Source organism: Salmo trutta, chromosome 5 (genome assembly GCF_901001165.1).
Source record: "Salmo trutta chromosome 5, fSalTru1.1, whole genome shotgun sequence".
Classification (NCBI taxonomy): Eukaryota; Metazoa; Chordata; class Actinopteri; order Salmoniformes; family Salmonidae; genus Salmo; species Salmo trutta.
This window is the reverse complement of record NC_042961.1, coordinates 45,214,052-45,231,369: the sequence shown is the minus strand read 5'-3', so window position 1 is coordinate 45,231,369 and position 17,318 is coordinate 45,214,052. Positions and strand designations below refer to the sequence as shown.

The window sequence follows — 17,318 nt, the reverse complement described above, 5'->3', positions numbered from 1 at the left end:
GTTTTGTTTTCTATCAATCTCAGGTTAAATGTGACCAGTACTGGCCCACTAGAGGGACGGAAACCTACGGCCTCATCCAGGTGACGCTGTTGGACACGGTTGAGCTGGCCACATACTGTGTCAGGACATTTGCACTTTATAAAGTACGTTTGATTTCTTCATAACTCATTTAACCTTTATTTCACCTGGAAGTCAGACACCCAATTTGGGTTTTAGTTGAACTGAATTAAACGGATAACCCTAGCCACGGGCAGTAGCTTTACTCTAATCCCCTGACATCATTGGTGCAGTGTGGTTGAGATGAGGGACCACACCTCCTCAAGGTATCAAAGTATTATCGCTACTGTTTAAAATGTTGCCCAATGTGTGTTCTATACATGTATATAGCCTACTTCCCCTCTGTCTATCAGAATGGTTCCAGTGAGAAGAGAGAGGTGAGGCAGTTCCAGTTCACGGCCTGGCCGGACCACGGGGTACCCGAGCACCCCACTCCGTTCTTGGCCTTCCTCAGACGGGTCAAAGCCTGTAACCCCCCAGATGCAGGGCCCATGGTGGTACACTGCAGGTAAGCAAGGCCCCCATGATATCATGATTTCACTATCATAGACTATGTTAGCCTGCCGAGCTAAGGTCTTCTTGTTACTCATCATTCAAGCGTTGTCACAGATATATATAAAAACACAGAGGGAAAGAGAATGCGACAAGGAAGAGAGAGGTGGAGGGTAGGAGGATGGGCGAGAGTAGATGACATGAGCTGCATATCACCGACTGAGAGCCAGAGGGAGTTGTCCTACTAGCTTTGTTGGATGTTTTTTTTCTTCTCAATCTGAAAGTATTTACTACAACAGAGTAAGGATTACCGGTGTCAGTGCCCTTGGCGAAACGTAAATCCCTTCCTCACACACACACACACAGACACACACCCAAACACCTGTCCTCCCCACACTAACATCCACGCATCAGCGCTCCATGAGTATCCAGCTTATCCCCGGGGTTATTACAAAATAAAATACAAAATAAAGCACTTACTTCTCACTTCCAATGACAAGAAGGAATAAACTCCAGACAGAGGCAAAAGAAGAATGTAGCCGTCTGCCTCTCTTCAGACTGGGGAGTTATAGGTGGCTCTTGTGTGTGTGTGTGTGTGTGTGTGTGTGTGTGTGTGTGTGTGTGTGTGTGTGTGTGTGTGTGTGTGTCGTGAGAGAGAGCCAGAGAGAGAGATAGCTAAAGGGAGAGAGAGGAGGACAGAAAATGAAACTGAGATAGAGCATGCAAGAAGATACAAACTTATGTCTGAAAAATGTACAATAAAAGGGATTACCAAAGAATACAAATTACTACAAGCTGGAGTTAATTAGACCTAGTCGCAGAATCAGTTTAAATGGAAAAATCCAGACTTTTTACAGCGAACCACAATGCAGGGAATTAATGTCACTCAGAAGATAAAGGGAGTGTAGAGATTCAAATCCGTACGGAAGCATCTCACACAATACCACATCCCCTATGCCTTGTCAGACCACCATTTTGAAAATATATATTGTTTTCATCCCTCCATTTATGTATTTTCATTCTTGCATCAGAATGTTAACTTAAGGCTACGTTCTAATTATCTCTCCATATCTCTTCTAAAGTGTTCACTTGTTCACTTCCCTTGAAGGAAATGACTGGTATAATAAATATGGGGGGGATCTCCCACTAGCCCTGCCTCCACTAATCCAGTGATTTTAGATTTGTGTGTACATAGTGAAAGAGTGCACACTTCAGGAAAAAGGAAATATTACAATGGCGCCGGAGGGGATGGCTACCGTTTTACGGGCTCCTAACCAACTGCTATTTTATGTGGGGTTTTTTTCGCATTGTTTGTAACTTATTTTGTACACAATGTTGCTGCTACCATCTCTTATGACCGAAAAGAGCGTCTGGATATCAGAACAGCGATTACTCACCTCGAACTGGACAAAGCTTTTTTCTTTATTGAGTCTGATGTGAAGGATATACTGTTTCTCTGAGACCAGGCCCAAATCCCCGTCATTTGCGTGAAGAAAAGACGGAGGTACAGGGGGAGATTGGGGTGCCTTGTGAGAATTCATTGGCGAGTGGGTAACCCGCCTCTACCATCCATTCTATTGTCCAACGTGCAATCACTGGAGAATAAACTGGATGAGCTCCGTTCAAGACTATCCTACCAACGGGACATTAAAATCTGTAATATCTTATGTTTCACGGAGTTGTGGCTGAACAACGACACAAATAATATACAGTTGGCTGGGTTTTCCCTGCATCGGCAGAACAGAACTGCTACGTCTAGTAAGATGAGTGGTGGTGGTGTTTGTCTATTTGTCAATAACAGCTGGTACGCAATGTCTAATATTAAGGAAGTCTTGAGGTAATGCTCGCCTGAGGTAGAGTACCTCATTATAAGCTGTAAATCACATTATCTATCTATTTTTTTTGTGGGCGTCTATTCACCATCACAAAACGATGCTGACACTAACACTGCATTCAACGAGCTCTGTAAGTCCATAAGCAAATAAGAAAATGTTCATCCAGGTGCCCCTACTGGCCGGGGACTGTAATGCAGGCAAACTTGAATCCATTTTACATCATTTCAACCTGCATGTCACATGTGCAACCAGAGGGAAAAAAACTCTAGACCACATTTACTCCACACACAGAGATACATACAAAGCTCTCCCTCACCCTCCATTTGGCAAATCTGAACATAATTCTATCCTCCTGATTTCTGCTTACAAGCAAAAACTAAAGGCTAGAGCAGCCGCTTTCAAGGAGCGGGACACTAATCTGGACGCTTATAAGAAATCCCGCAATGCTCTCAGACGAACCATCAAATAGGCAAAGTGTCAAAACAGGACTAAGATTGAATCCTACTACACCGGCTCTGACGCTCGTCGCAAACTACTGCGGACTACAAAGGAAAACCCAGCCGCTAGCTGCCCAGTGACGCAAGCCTACCAGAAGGGCTAAATGCCTTTTATGCTCGCTTCGAGGCAAGCAACACTGAAGCATGCATGAGAGCACCAGCTGTTGTGTGGTCACGCTCTTCGTAGCCGATGTGGGCAAGACTTTTAAACAGGTTAACGTTCACAAGGCCGTGGGGCCAGACGAATGACCAGGACAAGTACTCAGAGCACTGACCAACTGGCAGTGTCTTCACTGACATTTTCAACTTCTCCTTGACCGAGTCTGTAATACAGACATATTTCAAGCAAACCACCATAGTCCCTGTGCCCAAGAAAGCAAAGGTAACCTGCCTAAATGGCTACCGCCCCATAGCACTCACGTAAGTAGCCATGAAGTGCTTTGAAAGGCTGGTCATGGCTCACATCAACACCATCATCCCGGAAACCATAGACCCACTCCAATTCGCATACTACCGCCCCAACAGATCCACAGATGATGCAATCTTAATAGCACTCCACACTACACTTTCCCACCTGGACAAAAGGAACACCTATGTGAGAATGCTGTTCATTGACTACAGCTCATCATTCAACACCATAGTGCCCACAATGCTCATCACTAAGCTAAGGACCCTGGGAGTAAACACCTCCCTCTGCAACTGGATCCTGGTCTTCCTGACGTGCCACCCCCAGGTGGTAAGGGTAGGTCACAACACATCTTCCACGCTGATCCTCAACATGGGGGCCCCTTAGGGGTGCGTGCTTAGTCCCCTCTTGTACACCCTGTTCTACCACGACTGCGTGGCCAAGCACGACTCCAACACCATCATTAAGTTTGCTAATGACACAACAGTGGTAGGCCTGATCACCAACAATGATGAGACAGCCTATAGCGAGGAGGTCAGAGACGTGGTAGTGTGGTGCCAGGACAACAACCTCTCCCTCAACTTGAGCAAGACAAAGGAGATGATCGTGAACTACAGGTAAAGGAGGGACGAGCACGCTCCATTCACATCGAGGCTTTAGTGGTGCAGGTCGAGAGGTTCAAGTTCCTTGGTGTCCATATCACCAACAAACTATCATGGTCCAAACATACCAAGAAAGTCAGGAAGTGGGCACGACAATGCCTTTTCCCCCTCAGGATACTGAAAAGATTTAGAATGAGTCCCAGATCCACATAAAGTTCTACAGCTGCTGCATCCTGACCTGTTGCATCACCACCTGGTATGGCAACTGCTCGGCATCTGACCGTAAGGCACTAAAGAGGGTAGTGCGTATTTCCCAGTACATCATTGGGGCCAAGCTTCCTGACCTATATACTAGGCGGTGTCAGATGAAGGCCCATCAAATTGTCGAAGTCTCCAGTCACCTAAGTCATAGACTGTTCTCTCTGCTACCGCACGGCAAGTGGTACCAGAGCGCCAAGTCTAGGTCCAAAAGGCTCCTTAACAGCTTCTACCCACAAGCCATAAGACTGCTGAACAACTCATCAAATGGCCACCCTGACTATTTAGATTGACACCCCCCCCCCCCCCTTTGTTTTTACACTGCTGTTTATTATCTATGCATAGTCACTTTACCCCTACCTATATGTACAAATTACCTCGACTAACCTGTACCCCTGCACATTGACTCGGTACCGGTACCCCGTGTATATAGCCACGTTATTTTATTGTGTTACTTTTATTTTAAAAAATTACTTTAGTTTATTTTCTAAAATATTCTTAACTCTATTTCTTGATCTGCATTGTTTGTTAAGGGCTTGTAAGTAAGAATTTCACAGTAAGGTCTACACCTGTTGTATTCGGGTAATGCGACAAATACAATTTCCTTTGATTGATTTGATTTATTGGGATGCACCCTTAGATTTCAGGATGAGCATGGAGAGTTGGTGAGCTGGCTGGTCCATCAAGTCCTCTATCTCTCCAGGCTGTTGATTGCGGCATGTTTATCACAGACCATTTGCAAGTCTAAAGAAAAGCTGTTATGGAAAAAAAAATTGCCGTATAATTAACTGCATTGTACAGTCACTAGGGCATTTGATTAATTAGCTGGCCAGACTATTGTTTGCAGGAAAACACTTATTCCATGCTCCCTGTAAGAAATCAATGTTGCAACACTCAAACTGACCAAAGGAGATAATCAGAGTAGGTGTGGGTGTGAACCAATCCTAAAGAAACATTGTTTTTAGCGTTCAGTGTAATTTCTTTTGACAGTTTGTTGAACATATTTTCATTAGAGACTTTCGAACACGCATCGACAAAAACAAACGCAAACGACACACATACAATAATTTAATCTGTAATGGCCCCTGGAGTCTAAGGAGCAGAATTAATTTGACACACAAACACACACAACACACGTACAATAATTGAATCTGTAATGGCCTCTGGAGTGGAAGGAGCAGAATTAATGTTTGACCAAAGTCGACCGTGTCTCAAGTGCTATTATTGATTTAGCTGCTTTGTTGTCACGCCCAGACAGAGACCCCAATTTACCCAGGCTTCAAGAGTGCAAATTACGAACGGGACAGTAGAGGAGCCTCCCAGATATGACATTGCTGTCACACAGAAACCCATGGTCACTGTCACTCTGTCTGTCTACGATCCACTTCAGACCTTCCCATCGATGGTCGTATTTAAGTCATGCTCAATAGCGAGCTAGCCATCTTAACATTACTTTGGATGATATGCCTTGTAAAAACGTGACAGTCATAGACAATGAGGTGAGGATAAGTGGTTGGTGTTCTGTTTTTAAAATTGTCTCGCCTGGTTTCAAAGTGCTTTGTGTCTTTTGTTCATAAAAAAATGTCTTCCCTGTTGAAGCCAGGCAATGCATTGCAATTAGGAGCATTGGGGTTTTGAGTTTAATTGTGTTTTTTATAATGAGTGACAAACAATTAAATTGGATTATCATTATATTATCATTATTCAATTTGATGTTGTAGGACTTCCCACAGTATTATATGCCCATTGTAATCACAGTGTGTAAAAAGTTCACTTTATGGCCAAGTTCTCTAGTAAAATGATTGACTAATGTGAGTTTGCTCAGTATACAGTCTGAAGCTCATTAGAGAGTAAGTAGGCCTATGCGAGATTGCATCTTAAGTCCTGTGGCCAACATTGACACTCAAGCTTTCAACAGCGCTTCAGAGAAAAATGGAAATGTCCTACAACACAGGATCAAAGTTAACTATCCCTATATTTCAACAGAACACTTTATATCATACGTGGAAAACTTCCCAAACCCAGCCGTGGACATCAGCCAACATTTCCCCCGAGGAGCAGTGAAGAAGGATATTATTAAAAGTACATCCATGTGTTCTCTCTCGCTCTCTCTCCTCATGAGGTGAGGTCATCGTTTGTTGTGGGGGGGGGCGCATATTGTAAAAGTCCCCCACCCCCACGGAGCACTAAACTAGGTTCTGTGTTTCAGCAGTTCCATTCTGTTCTCAGTGACCCACAGGGTTGCGGACCGTTGTGTTCCTATTGGAACCAGGGCCGTTCAGGCGTTATGGGTTCACAGGGAGAAGTCACAACGGACATGATTGAATGTAACCGGGATCGCCAGCCCTTTCTGCGGCTCTTTGCGTCTCTCAAAGAGCAGCATTGGTTCAGTGCTGGGAGATTTAAAGAGACATCATTTAGTTAGGAAAAATGTCCGACAGACATACTCTTTGGTGGCTGTTGTATGATTCGTACTCTCTCTACTTGAACAATAGGTACAGCACAGACTGACATTCAAGGTTCATGTTAGAGTGGGAATGTTAGAGTAGTGTCTCGTATGAATGGGAGGAAGGAATAAACATAAGTTTACAGGACAGGAGTCTAGTCTTCTGCAAGGAAGTCTGTCTTTAATGACCTTATTGCCTCATCCCACAGTGAAATGAAGTATTCTCAACCTATTTCTCCCCGAGTGGCGAGACTGCAGTCCAGGCTCACACATCACACGATGGGTTAAGAATTAGTCATTGGGTGCGTCTGAAATGGCATCCTATTCACTATATAGAGCACTACATTTGACCAGGGCCCATAGAGGAAAGGGTGCCATTTGGGATGCTGCCAGTGTCTCCTTTTGAGATTGTGGAGAACAATGTAACCATACTGCAGGAGGGTTTATAGACACACATATACACGCAAACACACATAATCCTGTTTTGGTATGATTTTATCTCTGATTAAACTACGTTGCCATTCAGACAGTCTCATTGTATTTAGTAGCAATACGCTAAAACTAATCTTGAATAGAGGGGGAGCATTTTGTTACACAGTGTAAATGTGGAAATAATTGCACAGCCTTCTGGTCGCCATTATAAACCATACACTGAACTTTTATGGTGAATTTGAAGTTAATGGTTTGGTTGGTCTGTGTCTGTTTAATGAGTGAATGGAGTGTAAAAAGGCGACTTGAGAGGTTGCCCGACCAAAATAGATTCAGTAACAATACCAACATGTAATTGCTTTTACTTTGTCTAGGCTTTATCTACTCCAGGTCAGTTGCAGCTGTATTTTTCAGTGTACAATCTCCCCATTCCCCAAAAAACTTTGAAAACACATTAGCCTAACACTGATGTCTGCCGACGTCCAAAGCAGCTGGCCGCGCCTGTCAGAGCAGCCAGTGTCAGTTCTTTGGGGGGGGGGGGGGGGGGGGGGGTGTAACAGGCCCCAAATCAGGGCCAACCATCCCCCAGGATTGCCAAACGTACAGAGCCTTTCTTTCTCTCTCTGCCGATAATGGACGAGGCGAGCCAAGTGGCTATGTCACCCCCGCTCCTCCCTCCTCTTCTTCCTCCACCTGCCCATCTCTTGATGCTGTCACTCTGTCACTGGCATGCTCACAGGTCATTACTCTCCGGCGTTTGAGACTGGACTGCAAAGTGGCGAAGGATTAGAAACAGCTGGGGCCGGGGTAGAAAATGTCTTGCGCTTGCCGTGTTTTCTCCCCCCACCGTGCTCCGGAGAGGGCTGCTCCTTCGACCCTGGATGTAGTTCATATCCCCAAATATTCCTGAGACGTTTTCACATACAATATTTTAGGATCACGTGTGGTTCAGACACACACACACACACACACACCAAACTCTCAGAAAGCCCAGCAACACCCATGAGCATCTGTGTAATACCTCAAGAGTCGCGATAAAGGCAACATCAAAACACGTCCCCAAATCAATCAGGTAACGTCGGCCATTTTAAGCGCAACCACAATGATTTGCAGCGACAAACGACTCCCGTATACGATTTAATTCCCTCTCCGCTGCACCTTGGCACATTAGCCAGACTTGGGCCCCGGGGACTATCTTAACTCCCTCTTGAGTTTTTCTTCCCTCCTTTTTTCCTCTGTATAAATGAAAAACAAATGGCCTATCAGGGAAAGAGAGGCAGGGGAGCGTTGGTCACACCTCGTACCCATGTCGACTTAATGGGTTGAATAACCTATTTACTTTAGAGCAGCCAGCCAACAACTGACTGTCTTGTCAGTGCTCGGCTGGGGAAGACGTGAGCTGTCAGGCGGACTAGAGTTCACACTCTCCGCGATGCCATTGTCCCAAAAAATGAAGAAGAAAAACAGCATAATATTCAAATTAGACATCTCCCCTCAGCAGTCTTTCCATGTGGTTACGTTTATAAAGCATGTGTTGCTATCTGACCTGAATAGAAGAGCTCAAACTGAAACAGTAGCGATACATTTTCCTTCCTTCTTTCCTTTTTAACTTTTTTCTGGCTGTAATGTGAAAATGTGCCAATGGGAGTCTTAATGTCTTTTAGTGCCTTCTGATTTTAGCACAGTGCGCTAAGCTAATTGCAGCAATTGAAGTCAGCTGCACTACTCTCCGACAAAGTTCCCTGGCAAATTTACCTGCCTTTAAGTCACACGGGGGGTAGGTGCACCACGATTGCAGTACCAGCAGAGAGCCACACTTTAGACCAGACCACTGCAGCTAGAGCCATTCTCCTCCACCCGCTGCCTCTGCACCACCACTTTGATTACGCTCCAAGCCAAAACTGTCAGCTCTGCTGTGGCCAAGGGGTTAGCAACGAAGACAAGGGATTTGCCCCTTGGCCTGGTCCCTGTTTAGCCAGGGAGCTTCTTAGGTCTCCTTACCACTGAGATAGGGCACCTCTCCCAGCGTGGATCTGTCACTCATTCTCCACCAATGGAGAGTAATCATTCTCATCATAGGTGAATGGTCTTGCTCAGCAGACAGTGGTGCACTGGGGTATGAAGGGTATATGTTAGGCCGGGATACAGAATACAAAAATGTTTGAGTGTTAACCCCAGATGTAGTTTTAGGTAATTACTGTTGTAAAATAACTCAGTTCCAGCTGTAGATGAAATGGTGATTCTATCTAGGCCTGTTATCTGTTTATACATAATAATTTATCCTCATGAAGATATTATCTCAAAGATGCATCATGGTTTACATCTGTCAAGATGGATGAGCCACTAAAACACTTAGCTGAAGTCATCAATTGCCAATGCTGCTCAAAATGAGTCAATACCAAGTCAACCTCCCAGCACTGATCGTTTCCCACACTGGCTATTGTGTCACTTAAGGGGGCCAATATCAAGTTTGCCATCTTTGTTTTTTCTTTAGTGCCGGGGTCGGGCGCACGGGCTGCTTCATCGTGATCGACGCCATGATGGAGCGCATCAAGCACGAGAAGACGGTGGACATCTACGGCCACGTGACGCTGATGCGCGCCCAGCGGAACTACATGGTGCAGACGGAGGACCAGTACGTGTTCATCCACGACGCGCTCCAGGAGGCCATCACCTGCGGCACCACCGAAGTGCCCGCCCGAAACCTCTACGCCTACATCCAGAAGCTTACTGGGATCGAGGGTGGAGAGAACGTCTCAGGCATGGAGCTGGAGTTCAAGGTAAGCCGCTCTGTGCCTTATTATTGGCCTTGAATTTAATGTCAAATTCTTTGTCGATAATTGGAAAAGTCCACCCAGAAATTACCGTTATTTTGAGGGGAAATAATTCAGTTCAGTGCAAGCTAGTTGTAAAAGTAGCTTGCACAGGAGGCTTACATGAGTAAGCATGCAGTTTATTACAAAAATATATTGCAAAAGGAATAGCTAAACTGATAAAGAAGCATTGCACGCTACAGACAAATAGCCAACATAAAGACATTGGACTGGATGCTAACCAAAGAGCAATGTGCTCCAGCTCATATCCTGCTTTTGTTCCAAAGGCCCATGCCGACAAAAGAGGCACTGGCTACATAAAGAAAAGAAGAAAAAACTTACTTGCAAGCACCAGTCCCTTTTTATGTCCAATTTTGTCTGATCCCATGTGAGGTTTTACAGAAAACTTAAATGTATTGTATTTACCGAAAGTCAGAGGGTGGTTAGATATTTTTTCATGTAAAAACCCCAGGCCCCCCCCCCCCCCCCCCCCCCCCATCCTCCCCAACTCCCCCAGCTACAAGTCACATCCTGGCCCTGGCGTCATTGATTGGCCAATCTCAGTACCACCACTCACAGACACTTTTCCAATTCCCTTTAGCCCAGCGAGACAGCGTGGGGCCTGTGGTTTCCCCCATTCCAGTTAGTTGCCTTCCTTTTGTAACCCGACTTGGGTTAAATCCCCCCCATTTGGTTACCCCTTTCCCCTTTCCGTTCCGCCCTTATGGTTATAAGAGGGGTAGTTTTACAGCAAAATGTCAAACACAGGTTTTCCCCCATGACTAGGACAGTTGCCAGAGGGGGCTTAGAACATACACCCTGCATTTACAATGAGCGGGCTCCACTACCAACCCACCCACCCGTCATAGTCAGCCAGTCTGCAGTGTGTTATATGTGGTGTATGTAAAGCTTGTTTGCCTTGCTTGTCACGCACCTACTCCCCTTGGCCAATGATGAATGGTGATACCCCTAAGAGATGTGAAACAGGTTAGATTACCCCTGGCCCTGTCCACGTCGGGCTTGCCGCAGCATCCATTTTCATGTTCATCACAAAATGCTATTTTTTGCTCTGCACTGCAAATCTGAGCGGCAACAATAATCCACTTGGTTCCCCTTACACACTTAACGTTAACATTAAATATGTAAGTACTGTAGATGCAGTAAACAGCGTAGCCTTTTTCCGTTTAGAATTGTTGGCAGCCGAGAACCCATGATCTTCCTAAGGCCTCCCTTCACTTTGGTAGCATGTGATTATTAATAACGTTCACGTCTTTATATTAGACAAACCCCCTGTTTTTTATGTCAACCACAAGCCAGGCACTGGAGAAATAAATGGAAGAGAGCTGCGTTCGCCAGCATTCACCTAACCGCAGTGCTTCTTATCAACCTCTCTGTAGCGTTTAGCCAACACTAAAGCCCATACGTCGCGATTCATCAGTGCCAATCTCCCCTGCAACAAGTTCAAGAACCGCCTTGTGAACATAATGCCATACGAGTCCACACGAGTGTGTCTTCAGCCAATCCGAGGGGTGGAGGGCTCCGACTACATTAATGCCAGTTTCATTGATGGATACAGGTGAGCTTTCAACTCTGTTGACCAAGATGGTTGAATAAGGGACTCAAATGGTAGTCCACTTTTACCATGTGTTCTGTGTTACTTAAGAGAGCATATTGTTTTATGTCCACAGGCAACAGAAAGCCTATATTGCCACGCAAGGGCCTCTAGCAGAGACCACGGAGGACTTCTGGAGGATGCTCTGGGAGCACAACTCCACAATCGTGGTCATGCTAACGAAGCTCAGAGAAATGGGCAGGGTATGTTATGGAAAATGAGGTTGTCTCTGTGCACTCTGTTTCCTGTGCTAATCAAATGTTGCTGCTTCTTTAACAATACATATAACAATTTTGCTACTTCAACTTCTCCTTTCTATGTAGTTCTTGAGCTATGCAAAATAAATTGAATTCAGACCAACAATGACACGTGCAACCACAATCTGTAAGATATCCAGGCACTCTGCTGGAGTTTCAGTGTACCGTACAAGGTAGTTTATCGCTCATGGAGTTTGTTTCTGTTGTTTTTCCACCGCTGCAGGAAAAATGCCACCAGTATTGGCCAGCAGAGAGGTCGGCCAGATACCAGTACTTTGTGGTGGACCCCATGGCTGAGTACAACATGCCCCAGTACATCCTGAGAGAGTTCAAAGTGACTGACGCCAGGGTAAGTGCCGTACTGTAATACAGCCCTCATTTACTGTCTAAACAGTCATTGAGATTTGACAGTGCTAGAAAGCGTTCCCGACTTTGTACTTTTTGTCCAAATATTTCAGATTCGTTGTTTACAGTGTGGAGTTTGGTCAAACGGATAAATCTGTCTACTTTGAAGTCTTTGTCTTTGAACAACTGTGTGTCTGTTTGATGATAAAAACAGAGACAAAACTAGCGGCGCTCGCCAACATTTTTTGGAGCCATTTGATTTGAACAGTTCAGATTGAGACATTGTTGACAGCATCAGTTGGCTAACTCCTAGTGTTTTTTTTTTTACTGTGCAGTAGTCTTAAAGCCAGCATCTGGGCCCAAGATCAAATATGTTGTTTATACCAAACTTGATGATTTTAAAGGAATATATGCACAAATATATGAGGGAATTATGACATGTGTCAATGGTGTAAAAACAAATACTGCTTCTGGCAGCCTTGAGCCGCTGGGAGTTTTTAATTCCATCAAAGGCTTACACTGATAAATGGTGCAGGCTTCTCCTTTGTAGTGTGTGTTATACTGGGACCTGAATAGGATTACTTCCCCTTATCAAGGGGATACAATATCACTTAAGTAATGCACACCCTCAAAGACGTCATTTCAAGAGCCTGCCGAACACAGGCACATCAAAGGACTTAGTGTCTTTAGTATTCATATATTAATACATTCAGGTGAAAATGACAGATATCTTTAGTAACAAACGCCTGTCTGGTGCTTAAAACTGTGTGCCTCTGTGCACCCTGATTTGCTAACCACTGGTATCTTCAATAGAAAAGCGCACACGAGCCTGTGTCATTACTGAGGCATATTGAGATAGTCAGTTTTCCTTCACTATCTTCCGACTTGGCCTGTTTGTCAAGTGCATTAGACGGGTTGCCTTGACTTCATCACTTGCACTTTGTCATTTTTCCATATCTTTGGCGTGACGTTCCATTCAAGTGAGCACACTGTATTCTCTCTCCCTATTTTTCCAGGACGGACAGTCGCGGACGGTCAGGCAGTTTCAGTTTACAGACTGGCCCGAGCAAGGAGTGCCAAAATCGGGAGAGGGCTTCATCGATTTTATCGGCCAAGTGCATAAAACAAAAGAACAGTTTGGCCAAGATGGGCCTATCTCAGTCCATTGTAGGTAAGGATAATATTTTATGTTCAATGGAGTTTTATATCATACACAGACAGTATGGTAAGCAAGTACAATAAAAGACCACAAGATTTAATGGTATTTAAAAGATTTCGCTCGACTTGCAACGGTAATAGTGATGCTTTACTTTGATCCTACTGGAATAAAAGATAAGATCAGAGATCTATCCAGATATTAAATTAGCTCCCAGACACCCCACAGCAGAGTCCTCTGACATATCATGGCAGGTGGGGAAAATAAATATATAAATAAATAAATGTAAATAGTCTAGAGAACAAAGACAAATAACAACAGTCTAGTTTTGACTGTGTTGTTTTGTCTGGTCATGTCTGTTTTTTTTCCGGTCACCTGTGGTTTTGTCTGGTCATGTTGTCAACAGCTTGGTTCTCAGACTGTTTATTTAGTGATTGCTCATCTTTCTCGCAGTGCGGGCGTGGGTAGGACCGGAGTCTTCATCACCCTCAGCATTGTACTAGAGCGGATGAGGTACGAAGGCGTAGTGGATATTTTCCAGACGGTGAAAATGCTCCGGACACAGAGACCGGCCATGGTGCAGACAGAGGTGAGATGCCCTGTATACTGTACTCTCCACACCTCTCACCTTATGGAGGTCGACCAAGCGTGATGCATAACCTACCTACCTAGCTGCCACACTATATACAGTTCCTTCTGAAAGTATTCAGACTCTTGACTTTTTCCACATTTTGTTACATTACAGCCTTATTCTAAAATGTATTAAGTAGTTTTTCCCCCCTCATCAATCTACACACAATACCCCATAAAGACAAAGCAAAAATTTGTTTTTAGACATTTTTGCAAATGTATTACAAATAAAAAACTGATATCATATTTACATAAGTATTCAGACCCTTTACCCAGTACTTTGCTGAAGCACCTTTGGCAGCAATTACAGCATCGAGTCTTCTTGGGTATGACACTACAAGCTTGGCACACTTGTATTTGGGGAGTTTTTCCCATTCTTCTCTGCAGATCCTCCCAAGCTCTGTCAGGTTGAATGGGGAGTGTTGCTGCACAGCTTTTTTCAGGTCTCTCCAGAGATGTTCGATATGGTTCAAGTCCGGGCTCTGGTGTGGCCAGTCAAGGACATTCAGAGACTTACCCTGAAGCCACTCCTGCATCGTCTTGGCTGTTTGCCAGCGGTCGTTGTCCTGTTGGAAGGTGAACCCTCGCCCTAGTCTGAGGTCCTGAGCGCTCTGGAGCAGGTTTCCATCACGGATCTCTCTGTACTTTGCTCTTTTCATTTTTCCCTCGATCCTGACCAGTCTCCCAGTCCTTGCCGCTGAAAAACATCCATACAGCATGATGCTGCAACCACTATGCTTCACCGTAGGGATGGTGCCAGGTTTCCTCCAGATGTGACACTTGGCATTCATGCCAAAAAGTTCAATCTTGGTTTCATCAGACCAGAGAATCTTGTTTCTCATTGTCTGAGAGACTTTAGGTGCCTTTTGCCAAAGCGGGCTGTCATGTGCCTTTTACTGAGGAGTGGCTTTCGTCTGGCCACTCTACCTTAAAGGCCTGATTGGTGGAGTGCTGCAAAGATGGATGTCCATCTGGAAGTTTTTCCCATCTCCACAGAGGAACTCTAGAGTTCTGTCAAGGTGACCATTGGGTTCTTGGCCACCTACCTGACCAAAGCCCCTCCCCCGATTGCTCAGTTTGGCCGGGCGGCCAACTCCAGAAAAGCATTGGTTTTTCCAAACTTCTTCTTTTTAAGAATGATGGATGCCACTGTGTTCTTGGGGACCTTCAATACTGCAGAAATGTTTTGGCACCCTTCCCCAGATCTGTGCCTCGACACAATCCTGTCTCGGAGCTCTACGGTCCAATCATTTGAATTTTCCACAAGTGGACTCCAATCAATTTGTAGAAACATCTCAAGGATGATCAATGGAAACAGGATGCACCTGAGCCCAATTTCGAGTCTCATAGCAATATAAATAAGTTTTTTCTGTTTTAAATGTTTTATACATTTGCTAAAATGTCTAAACTGTTTTCGCTTCATCATTATAGGGTATTATGTGTAGATTGCTGAGTTTTTATTTAATTTAATCAATTTTAGAATAAGGCTGTAACATAACAAAATGTGGAGAAAGTCAAGGGGTCTGAAAGCTTTCCGAAGGCACTGTATTGTTAACTATTAGGCAGGTAGCAAAACACAGCATTATATGGGATGGTTTCTGTATTTTGAAAGTTACATGTTGAAATCTTGATTCCCGACAAGCAAAGAAAATGGGACTATGTCAACAATGGACTAATGAAACAAATACCAAAATTTAGTTTTTGGGTGGGATTTTCCTTTAAAAGCAGGAATCTTCTACTCTGTGGTGAGTCAAGTAAGTTTTTTTCGAAGCTTATTTATCACATTTCAGAGCAGCAACAAATGAAAATGTGACAGTTGCAGACAGAGAAAAAGAGAATGATAGAGGCCAGTGAAACTAAAGAGAGACAAAAAATAAAAGAGCACTAGACAGACAGAAAAATAAATAGTACCTGGTTGGAAAATAGTGACGAACAGTTTGAACTACATTTTCTTTCTCTCCTTTCTCCTCAGGATCAATACCAGTTCTGTTACAGAGCTGGCTTGGAATACCTTGGGAGCTTTGACCACTATGCTACGTAAGAGTCCCTGTCCCGGAGGAAAAGCAGAAGGCCCTTGGACAACCCCAGCGAGCCTCTCTTCTGAGCCATAATTTCCTGTTTGAGAAAGTACTTCTTAACTCCTAGCTAAAGACTCAATTAAGTGTTGGATGTGAGACACAAAAATGTCAAAAAATTTATAAAGATGATTCCTGGAGGACCAAGTGTTTCCCCAAACCCATGGAACTCACCCTGACGTGGGAAAGAGAGAGGGAATCCTGACTGTTGAAGCGTCTTATGGAATATTTTTTATTCTTCTGTTGCTTCAAGGATTCGTCTTGGGTTCAAATAACTGAAAGAAACATAAACAAAAAAATAACAGAACGTACTATTTCATCGACAAGTAATGCATCATATTACGAACCATAGGAGAGGCAAATGGAGGCACAGAGAATGGCTTAAAACTCGATGCACATTGTAAAGAGACATTTCTGTTCCACAATCAAACTACACAGAGACAACTACCCATCAAAAAAGAAGACACCAGTGCTTGGTCCAATATGAAAAACAGGACACAGCTAAAGTAATAATTAATAATATACCCCCTTTCCTGTCACAACGTTCATCATTTAAACAATTGGGGGAAAGGTGGAATGTTTAAAGATATATGAAACAAATAAAACCTATTGATTTTGTTTTTTACTATACAGCTGATATGTGCTTAATTTTGAACCATGTGAAAGTTGATTTCCTTTTTCGACAAAGTGAATCAAACAAAGTACTTGCGTAATCGTTAATTTTTTCCTTCTGAGTTGTAAGCTGTAGAACTGTTCTAATGTATGCACCGTCATGCAGAGAAAGTCTTCGCTCTTTTCGGTTTTCTTGCAATTTTTTTTTTTTATTATTGTTTCTCGCACTTTGTGCAGTCCTGTATTCACACTACCAAATGTTGACTTTGTTACAGGGTTTTTAGTTTAGTTTTTTAGTTTTGTCTTATTTGTACATGATCACATACACAATAACCTACTTACACCCATGTAATAAACTGGGGCTTTGTGGAATCAACAGGGATGAGCAAAGTATGAAGTTGCTGCTAGCGATTATCTTAGTTCTTCCATGTTAGAATTATGGTAAAAGATGAGCACCTGATGGATAAAATACATGAAATGATATACATATTTATGTTATATAAGATGACAGATATATACATTATATATGAATAATACATTTGCATAACCTATAACATATGTATATTGAAATAAAGTACATAATTTATGGCTATATATGAAACGAAAGGATTGTATATGAAAGCTTCTACAATGAGATTTCTATACTTTGGGGGAAATTAAGATATTTTTCACTGGAATGCACATCAGTAGGACAAAAACGCATTCTGATTCAGTGCATATTTTCTTGTGCAATAAATAGGTGTATTATAGATAGGGTTCATGTGGATACTTTGTTAGACATCATGACATTGTTGTT

General features: G+C 43.6%; 1 protein-coding gene across 42 annotated transcripts in view; it reads left to right on the top strand.

The window, feature by feature from the left end:
* The window catches only part of LOC115194257 (receptor-type tyrosine-protein phosphatase delta), a 393,126-nt gene extending 376,008 nt beyond the window's left edge, over positions 1–17,118 (top strand). For all 42 annotated transcript variants that reach the window (XM_029753824.1, XM_029753815.1, XM_029753802.1 and 39 more), the window contains 9 exons: positions 24–143; positions 411–565; positions 9,517–9,802; positions 11,233–11,411; positions 11,524–11,650; positions 11,928–12,053; positions 13,066–13,220; positions 13,659–13,794; positions 15,808–17,118. In XM_029753824.1, the coding sequence (XP_029609684.1) occupies positions 24–143; positions 411–565; positions 9,517–9,802; positions 11,233–11,411; positions 11,524–11,650; positions 11,928–12,053; positions 13,066–13,220; positions 13,659–13,794; positions 15,808–15,876 (1,353 nt within the window). In that variant the 3' untranslated portion in view covers positions 15,877–17,118. The remainder of the gene's footprint in view (positions 1–23; positions 144–410; positions 566–9,516; positions 9,803–11,232; positions 11,412–11,523; positions 11,651–11,927; positions 12,054–13,065; positions 13,221–13,658; positions 13,795–15,807) is intronic.
* Positions 17,119–17,318: the final 200 nt, after the last annotated feature.